Below are 12,596 nucleotides of genomic sequence, written 5' to 3' on the forward strand. Positions count from 1 at the left end.
TTAGACCGATATTTCTGCACTACCTTTGTTAGAGGAGCATACAAATCTTAAACAAATAGAAGATTTCATAGAACCGAAATAGAAGGTCTAGTAATTGATTATGCTAGTTGCATCATTTTGTTCGCATCCAATTAAAATGCCAATCCAAAGAAAAAGCATGTTGCAATAACAAAAAAATGACATTTTTTATGGCTGGAACCTTAGGTCAACCTAAAGCCAACTCATCCACTTGAATATTTGTCAAAGAGCTATAGCTCTGAAAGCATTAAAATAGCTAGTGATTCTTTTGATATTCTTTGAATTCATGTTTATGATTTGATTCGATTGTGAGCCTGAATTAGAAAGCAATGTTTTACATAATTCTTATATCTTTTTCCTCCTAAAATAAGAAAAAGGAGAAAAACATTTTCAAACAGAACAATCTCAGATATGAAACGTCTGTAAAACCAAAGCTTGAAAAGAGAATGGGGCACGATCGATTCCATGGACCAGATTGGTAGGCAAAACACGGGACTCCAATCCAAGAAATAAAACATAACTCATTCATGTTGCATGTATCTTAGGCATACTTAAGAGCATCACATTTATTATTTTTCGCATACATGATTTTTTACAGCTTTTAGAGTTAAGTTTCGACTTCAAGACGAAGAAAACTCTATTCAAAAGCACATTTAAAGATTGATGGTGGTTGCTTAACTCAGTAGCAAGAAGTTACACCTCAACCAATTCGACAGATTGAAAGATCGATAATCAACTTCAGATGAGTTCGAGAACCATTTCAGAAAGTGTATGGTTCAGATTAACTCAATGACGAGTGGCTAGTTCCTAATTGACGTTTTCAAGCTAGATTTCAATTCCACGACGGAAGATATTCGGCTGACAGAATTTATCGGTGGATTTTCTTGTGAAGGGGAGTCATCCTAAAATCACATTACTTGGTTCAGACTCGCTCAGGGGAACCACCTGGAGAATTATGATCGGCTTAGACCCGCGAAGGGAAACCATTTTTTTAAGAAACTATCGACAACCTAACTCAAGGGTTGTCTGTTAGCCAAGACCTTCGAGTTCGACTACGCTCAACTCTAAGGCACATCATTTACAGCATAACTCAAGGCTAGAAGGGTTATCTGTCACCAAAGACCTTCGAGTTCGACTACGTTCAGCTCCAAGGCACATCATTTGCAGCATAGCTTAAGTCGTGAAGGGCTATCTGCCAAAGACTCCCGAGTTCGATTACACTCAGCTTCGAGGGCATATAATTTACAACATAACTCAAGGCTAGAAGAGTTATATGTCACCAAAGACCTTCGAGTTCGACTACGCTCAGCTCCAAGACATATCATTTGTAGAACAACTTAAGTCTAGAAGGGTTGTCTTCCAGCAAAAGACCTTTGAGTTCGACTACGCTCAGCTTAACGACACATCATTTGCAGCATAGCTTAAGTCGAGAAGGGCTATCTGCCAAAGACCTTTGAGTTCGATTACGCTCAGCTCCAAGGCATATCATTTGCAGCACAACTTAAGTTGAGAAGGGTTATCTACCAACCAAAGACCTTTGAGTTCGACTACGCTCAGCTCCAAGGCACATCATTTGCAGTATAGCTTAAGTCGAGAAGGGCTATCTGCCAAATACCCTCGAGTTCGATTACACTCAGCTTCGAGGGCACATCATTTACAGCATAACTCAAGGCTAGAAGGGTTATCTGTCACCAAAGACCTTCGAGTTCGACTACGCTCAGCTCTAAGGCATATCATTTGCAGCACAACTTAAGTCTAGAAGGGTTGTCTGCCAACAAAAGACCTTTGAGTTCGACTACACTCAACTCAACGGCACATCATTTGCAGCATAGCTTAAGTCGAGAAGGGCTATCTGCCAAAGACCTTCGAGTTCGATTACGCTCAGCTCCAAGGCACATCATTTGCAGTATAGCTTAAGTCGAGAAGGACTATCTGCCAACCGAAGACCTTTGAGTTCGATTACGCTCAGCTCCAAGGCATATCATTTGCAGCATAGCTTAAGTCGAGAAGGACTATCTACCAACCGAAGACCTTCGAGTTTGATTACACTCAGCTTCGAGGGCACATCATTTATAGTATAACTCAAGCCTAGAAGGGTTATTTGTTACCAAAGTCCTTTCAGTTCGACTACGCTCAGCTCAACGACACATCATTTGTAGCATAGCTTAAGTCGGGAAGGACTATCTGCCAAAGATCCTCAAGTTCGATTACACTCAGCTTCGAGGGCACATCATTTACAGCATAGCTTAAGTCGAGAAAAGCTATCTGCCAAAGGACCTTGAGTTCGATTACACTCAACGTCGAGGGCACATCATTTACAACATTACTCAAGGCTAGAAGGGTTATCTGTTACCAAAGACCTTCGAGTTCGACTACGCTTAGCTCCAAGGCACATCATTTGCAGTATAGCTTTAGTTGAGAAGGGTTATATGCCAACCAAAGACCTCCGAGTTCAATTAAATTCAGCTCAGAGGCAAACCAAATTTACAGCATAGCTCAAGGCAAGAAGGGCTATCTGTCAATAAAATCGTCGAGTTTGGTTCCATTCAACTCGATGACACCTCAATCACACTACTGTTCGACTGCAATCAAGGTTTTCAAGTCGAGAAAAATACCTGGGTTAACCGTGCCTTAGTGACAATAAGTCATTTTTCCGGTAGCATGGCTTAGGTCACGAAAAGCTATCTGTCAGCGAAGATCTTTCGAGTTCGGTTTTATTTAGCTCGAGGGCCTATCAACCACATGGTGGAGTCAAATAAATATTTTCCAGTCGAATTTTCAAACCAAGGTCTTTAAACCGAGGAAAAGACCAAGGCGGACTACAATGAGAAGCCACATTCCTATTCAAATTCCGGACTACGGCTTCATGTCATTTCAAGATGGACTCGACTTCGCGACGGAGGAGCCATCCACAACCCAATTCGACAGGGAGTTATTCTTCAACTTCACCGAACGAAAATTTGTGTATTTTTATCTTTGTCATATTTTTTGTTCCACGAAAAAGGACAAAGAGGGGCAGCTCTAGACACTAATTTCCGTCTATAATTTTTTATACATATATATATATATATATATATATATATATATATATATATATATATATATATATATATTATAGTTTGCAAATGGTTTTTGGAAATTATATAATATATAGCTTTTAAAACATTTTAGAAAATTATATAATATATAGTTTTTGAAAACATTTTTAAAAATTATATAATATATAGTTTTGAAAACATTTTGAAAACAATTATATATTTTATAGTTTTTAAAAAAAACATGTTTGAAAATATATATAGTTTTAAAATATTTTTTGAAAATATATTATATTATATGGTTTTGAAAATCATTTTGAAAATCATATATAAAATATAATTTTAAAAAAATATTTTATTTATTTATTATTTTTTTATCTCGTTTCAGGTCCATAGATTAGGTCCAGTAACAGTCCAAATTGGGCCTGAACTAGCCCAGTTAGGTTTGGGGTTTGTAAACCCTAATTCATCTCAGTCAAGCACCGCAAGTCAGTAAACCAGAACCACACGGAATCATCAGTATCACAACAGTGTCAACGGTCGGCCGAGATCCCCGGGACTGACCCATCCTGGGGTGTCCGGCCTCAACGGCCACGAGAGCCCCGTATTTCAGAACAGACAAACGGTCAGTGAAGACCTATAAATACCGAGAACAGGGGAACCAAAACGGGGAACATCACGAAAACACATAAACATTATTCATCATCGAAATACCAAGAACCCAAAAAACACAGTAAACAGTAAACCGAGATTAACACAGAACCCACAGAAAGGCATCAACACAGCCACAAAAACAAAAGCCAACATCACGAGCCCATCAACGAAAACAGAACCACGGTGAAGCATCACCGAGAGAACACCACAAATAGAACAAAAAACAAGCTAATGACAGCAAACCACACAAAAACATAACAAAAAACCCCGAAGGAGCCCTCATAGAAGAAGCCATCGGAGAAGAACGGTCGTCAGAAAACGAACGGTCACAAAAAAATGTAAAAAACCCGAAGGCTGTTTCCTAAATCTACGTCGGCAAGGGCATTGTTTGGTCGTTTGGGCCTCGGTTTTGGTTTAAGGGTATCGGGGAGAGTGTGTTAGGTGGGTATCGTTTATTTCGGCTGGCGGCGGCGGCAGCGATCAGTGGCCGAGATTCGGTCGGGGAGTTGGTTGAGAGCATCTCTCTCGTCTAAGGGAGATGAGGTTTTGAGGAAAGTTTGAGAAATGAAGTAAAGAAGGTTTATTTGGCTATTTATATACCAGTGGCCTCCTTGCAATTATAAGTTTTTTAAATTCTTTTCGCCATCCCTGGAGCTTTGAATCACATTACAATCCGGTCACCATTTGTAATTTTACATCTAGATTCTCAATTCATTCAATTTAGTCCCTGTTTATACTTTGTGAATTAACCCTATAATTTTGTTTTTTCCCAATTTTTTTAGTATCAATTTCAGTCCCCAAGGTCCCATTTAATTCATTTTGCCCCTCTTATTTATTTGTTTTATTTAGTTCCTATTTTATCTTCCTAACATTTTATAATTTCAAATCTTAACCCTTTTTTCATTTCTTTTATATTTTATTTATTATTTTTATATTTCGTTTATTATTTTCTTTTCTTTTATTCTTTTTGGAATTATCATTTCTATTATTTTATTTATTTTGATTTTGATTTTAGTTTTAATTTTCTTTTAACATTTATTATTATTATTATTATTATTATTATTATTATAATTATTCTTTCATTTCCCTTAAATTTATTTTTTATCTCTCTTCTTGTTTTTTATTTATTTAATATTTTTCATTTTATTCATTTCTTCCTTTATTCTTTTTTCCCCTCCTTTGATTTATCATTTTAGTTCATTTGATTATTACATTTTTGATTCATTATTTTTTATTTAACATTTCCTTTTTTTAAGGGGTCTTCGTAAATCAATCAGAAAGGTAAGTAATTCGAATCGGATTTTTAAATTTTAATTTAAATTCTTAATTTTCGCAATTAAAGACAATTGATAAATTAATTGGTACCCAAAGGGCGGTTCAAGGGTGCTAATCCTTCCTTGACCGTAACCGACTCCCGAGCCCGACATATTTCTGGTGAAACGTAGATCAGGTAAGATGGTGTCTGACCCACCTAAATTCGTTTTAAGGTGGTCGGTGGTGACTCTAACCCAATCAATTTTCAAGTCGAAGCCCAATTTCGGGGCCCACCCGAAAGACGGTTGCGACAAACTTGTATATACATTTTATTGAATATGAGTTTTGTTAGAAAATTTCAAGTTAAAAATTAAATTAATTGAGACGAGCATGAACAAGACACACATTAGATGTAAGATTTAATATGGTTTGACTTATTTTATTTAAAAAAAATAAGAGAAACAAATAATTCAGGATAAATATAGAGATCGTGAAAAAATATAAATTTTTTATGTATCTAAAATCCATTATACAAATATAAAAATCTGATATATCTCAAAATAATTAATATCATAACAAAATCACCTCTGCAATGACAAAGTTAGAGAGATTACAATATATGTATATATATATATATATATATATATATATATATATATATATATATATATATATATATTATAAAATAATTTTCTCCCATAATCTTAAAGATTAACACTTATTCAATATTTATAAATTTAAAAAAAATAAAATTAGTCACCAATTTTTTTCTACGTCGTAATAATTCTTATTTAGATAAAAAAGTTTAGTTCTTAGATGATTGGTTTTTAATTTTTTAATCTAAAATTATATAAAAAATATAATTTATTAACCTTTATTGTTTTCACACAATAGATCAGAACTTGGAGAGGACACAATATAGTTAAAAATAAGATACATTTGGGCTTTGTTTTTTTTTTTCATGTTTTATCCACTGGACAAGTAAGCTCAACCCAAAAAAAGTTAAAAACATTTCGTGAACTTCATCCTAATTCCTAAAGGCAAAACCAACTTTTATCCATTCGTCTTGCAGGATATATGGTACTAAAATTTTTTAAATATTTTTATTGATGATATATTTTCAACTTGTATAATTTTGTAAGTTAATCTATTTTAAAATTTTAAAAATTTGTCATCTAACACAAAATTTTATATTTGTCTCTGTTAATATATATTTATTCTACGAGTTGATTTAATTAATAAAATATAAGATTATTTTTAATGATAAATTTAATAAGATATTAAGTAATATTATTGCTCCAATTAGTGGGGAGGAGATCAAGAGAAGTGACTAAACTTGCTCATGCACGTGATTGTCTTCGGTACATGGAAGAACAATGCTTTATTAATTGTTGACAATGATTCCAAAGCACAATTTAAGGTCTTCTTAGTAATCATCACTCTAAATTGTGAACAATCGGGGAATTCTATTATGATGCATAACCAAGCGACGTTGAGCTGGCACACCAACAAACTCTTCTAGTCTTGTGGACTATATTCAATAGGAACTTCATGAGATAACAATGAATCTATTAACTATTAATATCCTTTTATTAAAAATGTTAGTAGATAGTACTGAAAACACAACTGTGGGTAAAAATCTTGAACCGGACATTTTTCAACAAATTCAACTCGTTGATGCGCTAGTGGATTAACATCAAATCTGGTGAGAAAATATGACAGGTATTTGTTTAAATAAAGTGTTACAATTTAAAGACCAACTATGATCCTCAGTTTAAATTTATTACCAAATTTCTTAACATCCATCCATAGCTATATACATACACATAAATAAGTAGAAAATGAGAGATAGACAGAGGGAGGTTAAGGAGGTGAAGGAGAGAGCTTTTGAAAGAAGAAAGAAGCTTTAGCAAAGCTCCAATGGAGGAGAAAAGGCAACACCTTTGTTTAACTCAAAACAAGTTTCTTCACCATTGGTGTTGTACTCTTTTGATCTCTTTCTTGGCTATATTGCCTTCAACTCTATCGTTCAACTATGGCAAAGCCCTCTCCAAAAGCCTCCTTTACTTCGAATCCCAACGCTCCGGCCGTTTACCCTACAACCAAAGAGTCACCTGGCGCCACCATTCCGGCCTCTCCGATGGCCTTGAGCAAGGGGTAAGCCCTCCATATATATATATATATAATGGTATTTGTGTTTGATATATGTATATATATGTCTTTGTATGAAAAGGTGGACTTGGTGGGAGGGTACTATGATGCCGGAGACAATGTGAAATTCGGTCTGCCGATGGCTTTCACCATTACCATGCTCTCATGGGGTGTCATTGAATACGGCGACGAGATCGCTGGTGCCGGAGAGTACACTCATGCTCTCGAGGCGATCAAATGGGGAACCGATTATTTCATCAAAGCTCATACTCACCCAAACATCTTATGGGCCCAAGTAAGAGAAATAAATATAAATTAAACCACTTTTGTTTTGGTATATTCAATGACAATGAGTTTTTTTCACTAGGTGGGTGATGGCGACTCCGATCACTACTGTTGGCAACGGCCCGAGGACATGACAACATCCCGGCAAGCCTACAAGATCGACGAGAGAAACCCGAGATTCGGACGTAGCAGGCGAGACGGCAGCGGCAATGGCGTCAGCCTCCATTGTGTTTAGGAAAACAAACCCACATTACTCTTACCTACTACTGCATCATGCACAACAGGTAAACCTAGCTTAATGAAGTTGCCATATTTGTTAACATATTGTATTTAGTACGTGCTACTGTTCACAAAAACACAAGTAACTAACTAATTTCATGCTTATTATCTATTAATATATGTGATTATTATTATTTTTTTACCCTTTTTTGATTAAATTGTATGGGCAGTTGTTTGAGTTTGGGGACAAGTATAGAGGGAAGTATGATGAAAGTGTAAGGGTGGTGAAAGGGTACTACCCGTCGGTGAGTGGGTTCAAAGATGAGCTGTTGTGGGAAGCTTTGTGGCTATACAAGGCCACCGACAAGGAGGATTATTTGAGGTATGCTTTGCAGAATGCAAATGAATTTGGTGGGATCACTTGGTCCATGAACGAGTTCAGCTGGGATGTCAAGTTTGCTGGTCTTCAGGTCATTGCTTCAATGGTAACAAAACAGCTCATACACAAAATTTCGTACTTTATGTTAATGTTCGATTATTATGTTAGAGCGTTGTGTTGATAATACGACAGAAGATTCTTTTCCGACTGATTTCGGTATCGTTTCATTATGTTTATGCAGTTGTTGGTGGAAGAAAAGCATAGGAAGATGGAATCCAAGCTTGTATTGGAACAATATCGTTCAAAGGCTGAACATTATTTATGTTCTTGCCTTAACAAGAACAACACCAGTAATGTGAACCGCACCCTGGGTGGTCTGTTGTACGTCCGGCAATGGAACAACATGCAATACGTATCGAATGCAGCGTTTCTCCTCACCGTTTACTCAGATCATCTCCGAGTGTCGAATCAACGGCTAAGATGCGACCGCGGTAAAATGGGACCAGAAGAAGTCCTTGCGTTCGCGAAATCCCAAGTCGATTGCATCTTGGGAGCATATCCGATGGCCACGATTTACCTAGTTGGATACGGTGCAAGTTACCCTCAAAGGATGCACCACAGGGGCGGATCGATTGACTCCTACAGAGTGAACGAGGGATTCATAGGGTGCACTCAAGGGTACGATGATTGGTTTCACAGAAAAGAACCAAACCCTAATGTAATCATCAGAGCAGTTGTCGGAGGGCCGGATCAGATGGATGAATTCAGTGATGATAGGAAAAATTTCATGCAAACCGAGGCTTGCACTTATAGCACAACAAGCCTTGTTGGGGTTTTGTCTAAATTGCATGGTTTAGAAGAAGATTGAATTATTATTATTTTTTTCCAAACAGATTCAGGCAGGCAACCTTATGTTTGGTCTGAATCTAGAATCTCTTTCTTACATGATCTGAAAGATGCAATCTTCATGTTAGTTTGGTACATTCAAAGATTACTTGTGGATTTGGATGTATGTTACTTAGATCTATTCCTACCAATAATGTTGTCATTTAATAATGGTCTGAAAGTACAATAAGTCAACAAAGCCTGTAAAAATTTGGGTGGTCCTTTTTTTTAAAACTAAATTTATTTCAAAAATAAACGACTGATGTCTATATTTTGGCCTTTTTTACTCAAATATACCCCGTTCAAAAATAATTTCCCATTATTACTTATCAATATATTGAGCCTATTTTGGGCCATATAGGTCTTGGATTTCAGCCTATTAAAATGAGCTGGTATAACAAGTAGAATAGCCTATTGATGAATATAAAATGCTTATATGATTTTCTTAAAGTAAGAAACTTTAGCTTCTGTTTGTATGTTCTTTCTTGTTCATTACCCAATGAAGAACCAAAATAATGAGGTAGGTAAAGTTGCCTACGTATCCAAGAACCCCGCAGACAGGAATATAACAGCACACAATAATCACATGCATTTATTTATTAGCTCGTAACACACAACATCAATGTCATTTTACATGATCCAATCACCAAACCAACAAGCAAATAGCAGTTCTCACAATGTTTAACCATACACATCACTGCAAACTAAGTTTGCTTATTTAGGCTACCAGTACCATACAATACATATACACGATCATTGACACCAGACAGACATAGTAGAAACTTAAAATACAAGGGGCAGAGTTCTGTTTGTGGAATGCCGCTTCTTACTGCTGAACGACACATTCTTGATTCCCAGCCACCATGGTATGGTGGGAGCTTTTAGTGACAGTGTTCTTTTCTTCAACGGGCTCCTTAAGCATAGAATTGGCAGTGTTTTCGATGCTATCCTCGCCATTAGCAATGGCTTCGAAGATAAGTTCGTTCACTTCACGGAACCTCTCATCAGAGAGAGAAACCTCGGCAAGGAGTCTCCAAGCATTTTCATCAGATGCCTCATCATAGTTCTTCCTCATTTTTAACACCATATGACCACTAATTTCCCATACAGCTGGGTTCACCTGGGTTTCTAGAAGCTCTGGACTCACTTCCCCAAGAGCTTGTTTCTCAGCATAGCACTGTTGGTTCAATTGACAGATTCCAAAGTCAATTGTAAGAACTAGCAGCATCATGGAGGTAATAAAAGAGAGTTAGTTAGACTTAGTTTATTACCTGTGGAAGGAGAAAGATCCGCTTTCCACAATCAGAGATGAGAACATTATATGGTATGTTGTTCTCTTGAAGGCAAATGCAGGCATCAGAAACAGTGTAGGACAAGTCCTGAAGAGTGTAGCCACCCTCAAAGACAAGACCCCTGACCGGATAGTTTAAAAGCTCTGAGATTATCACTTCATCCTTCAAAGTGGTTAGCTTCTTAGTGGGAGCTTTCTCAATGGGAAAGGGCACATCCAAGTAGTAAGCCTGCAGTGATCATAATAATAAAGTCACCTAAACCATTTCTACATCAAACATATAGATATGTCCTGGTGGCACAAAGTACATTACGCACAAATCTGGGATGTAAATACCTGGAAGTGAAGGTGATTGATTGTAGCAAATGCACCAAAGCTGTTGTAACCCAATCTGAAATATGGATTCCCAGCTTCAACTGCCATATACAGTGCAAGCAAGAAGCTCTCACGGTCAATCCTCTGGGGCAAGCACTCAAGGATTCGAGGGATCAACAGCACATGCCCGTATTCAATAGTACTGACCTGTCGAATTGTATACAAACAATGTTAATTCTTATGAGGCCAACACTCTTCCTTTGTTAATTATTCTATACTCTAAATAATTAGAACTAGCATACATTTATGGCAACAACACTTGGAACATTCTCAACATCGATGGGAGCACTTGGGTAGAACTGAACTTCACCATCTTCACTTGCTTCAAACTGGAAGAGAACCTCTTCTTGCCCGACCTTGGTGAAGTTGAACTTGTTCTCATCAAAGGGTTGGAGAACCTTATCAACACGGAATTCAGTTGGCCTCTTCTTCAGGTGGCGGCCCTCATTCAGTTAGGCAATAAAGCCATATTCACCAGCAATCACCTAAACAACGATAAAATAGAATATTTTCATGGCCCTAACAACTCAATCAACCACAAAATTTCAGCTTATTTGCAGGTAAACAATCGAAGCAAGGAAAGAGAAAGGAAGTTGAAATTAGACCTTAGTTTCGCAGGCAGTAACATCATAGCGAAAAAGCCCTCTTTGCATGCGATCTTCCCACTACCATAAACCATAAAAGCACCTTTTAGCCCCACAATTTGTATAATACAACAATTACCAACCATCGTAATGATCGTAATCTTGTTTGTAATAGCAAAATTTACCTCCCCAAGAATGAACGATTCGAGAAAAGCAACAGGGGGCTCGTTGTCCTCAATTGCAAGTACATCTTTTCCACCATCAATCTTATTCGGCTTCCTGAAAGCATATAAAGGAAGCTTTGCTCCTATAAACCAAACCCAGTTCCAGTTAAACCTCATTTCTTCAAACAAACAAGGTCACGGAGTAAATTTAACGAATACTTGGAATGCAGCAGCTTCTAAGGCAGTTATTTCCACATCCACCGCTACGGCGAGCAGTCTCTTCCGTCTCATCCTTCTGGTGATTCGAAACAACAGTTGGAACCCTCTTAATCCTGAGCATCATCTTGTTACTACTTTCTTAGGAGCAATTTATTATTACGAGCAATCTTAATGAACTTCTTCGATAATAAATTTTTTCCTTTTTCTTTTCTTAATAGACTAAAAGCTAGTTAATACTAACTACTGAAACTCTAAAAGACAAGACCACCACCAGCAAGGAAGAGGAGATCGGAAGGACTGCCGCCTTCAGAAGGCAAAGCTCCACGCCCACCGTGCGGTGAAGGGTTGCTCTCTGTTACACAACTCTTACGTCGAACAGATCGGGCATGAATAAGAGGCCGGTAAACTCTGTGTATAGCCGTGATGTCCACAATTTGTCTAACCAGGGTATTACCCCATAAGAAACGAAAAGCTTCCGATTCAGAAACACCACTAAACTAATTTAACCAAACACCTAACCAATTTAACTTCAAAATTTCCTGTGAAATACAGAAAGAAAAACCCAAAGAAACTTTTTTTTCTTCTGATTTTCTTGGTGAGAGAAGGAAGGAGAAGAAGGAAAAGACATATATAGATAAGAGGGGAGCGAAGAAGAAGGCAGTTTTTTTTGGAAGGATTGAAGGTATACAGTAAAGGAGAGGTGCTGGCACCTGTGTGTGATTTCTTCAGAGTCAGCCTTTTTTAGTGGGCTCGAAGACAATTACTTGATACAGGAACACGAAAATGAAAGGGGGGAGAGAGAGAGAGAGAATTAGAAAGGGAGTGAATGTGCTTTTCGTTGCTGTTGTTTTTCTTATTTCTACTTCATCCTAACAATAGGAGGCTCCAAGGTGGAATAGAATATGCATATGCCGGGGATGGTGAGCTCCGGGAGCTGGAACCCACGGACGGGAAGAGAAGGATAGATGCTCCGGTGGCTCTGATCTAGTTGGCTCCTCCAATAAATGAAATTGGACTTGGTTACTTAGTTAAAAAAAAGGGTAAAGTACACAAATAATCATTTGACTATAAGATATTGTTTTA

General features: G+C 37.2%; 2 protein-coding genes and 1 pseudogene across 2 annotated transcripts; 1 reads left to right on the plus strand and 2 right to left on the minus strand.

Annotated features, from left to right (window-relative positions):
* Positions 1–6,881: 6,881 nt before the first annotated feature.
* Positions 6,882–8,863, plus strand: LOC120198015 (annotated as a pseudogene).
* A 583-nt stretch (positions 8,864–9,446) lies between these two features.
* On the minus strand, positions 9,447–12,099 carry LOC120198408 (GDP-L-galactose phosphorylase 1-like). The gene is made up of 7 exons (XM_039199757.1): positions 11,514–12,099; positions 11,316–11,437; positions 11,152–11,211; positions 10,789–11,031; positions 10,508–10,693; positions 10,152–10,400; positions 9,447–10,057 (listed from the first exon to the last, which is right to left on the minus strand). Exons 5-7 carry the CDS (start codon positions 10,592–10,594, stop codon positions 9,707–9,709), a joined length of 687 nt encoding a protein of 228 aa, XP_039055688.1. The 5' UTR covers positions 10,595–10,693; positions 10,789–11,031; positions 11,152–11,211; positions 11,316–11,437; positions 11,514–12,099; the 3' UTR covers positions 9,447–9,706.
* On the minus strand, positions 10,780–11,637 carry LOC120198481 (GDP-L-galactose phosphorylase 1-like). The gene is made up of 4 exons (XM_039199814.1): positions 11,514–11,637; positions 11,316–11,437; positions 11,152–11,211; positions 10,780–10,989 (listed from the first exon to the last, which is right to left on the minus strand). Exons 1-4 carry the CDS (start codon positions 11,635–11,637, stop codon positions 10,780–10,782), a joined length of 516 nt encoding a protein of 171 aa, XP_039055745.1.
* Positions 12,100–12,596: the final 497 nt, after the last annotated feature.

This window comes from Hibiscus syriacus, unplaced genomic scaffold (genome assembly GCF_006381635.1).
Source record: "Hibiscus syriacus cultivar Baekdansim isolate YM2019G1 unplaced genomic scaffold, ASM638163v2 tig00117056_pilon, whole genome shotgun sequence".
Taxonomy (NCBI): domain Eukaryota; kingdom Viridiplantae; phylum Streptophyta; class Magnoliopsida; order Malvales; family Malvaceae; genus Hibiscus; species Hibiscus syriacus.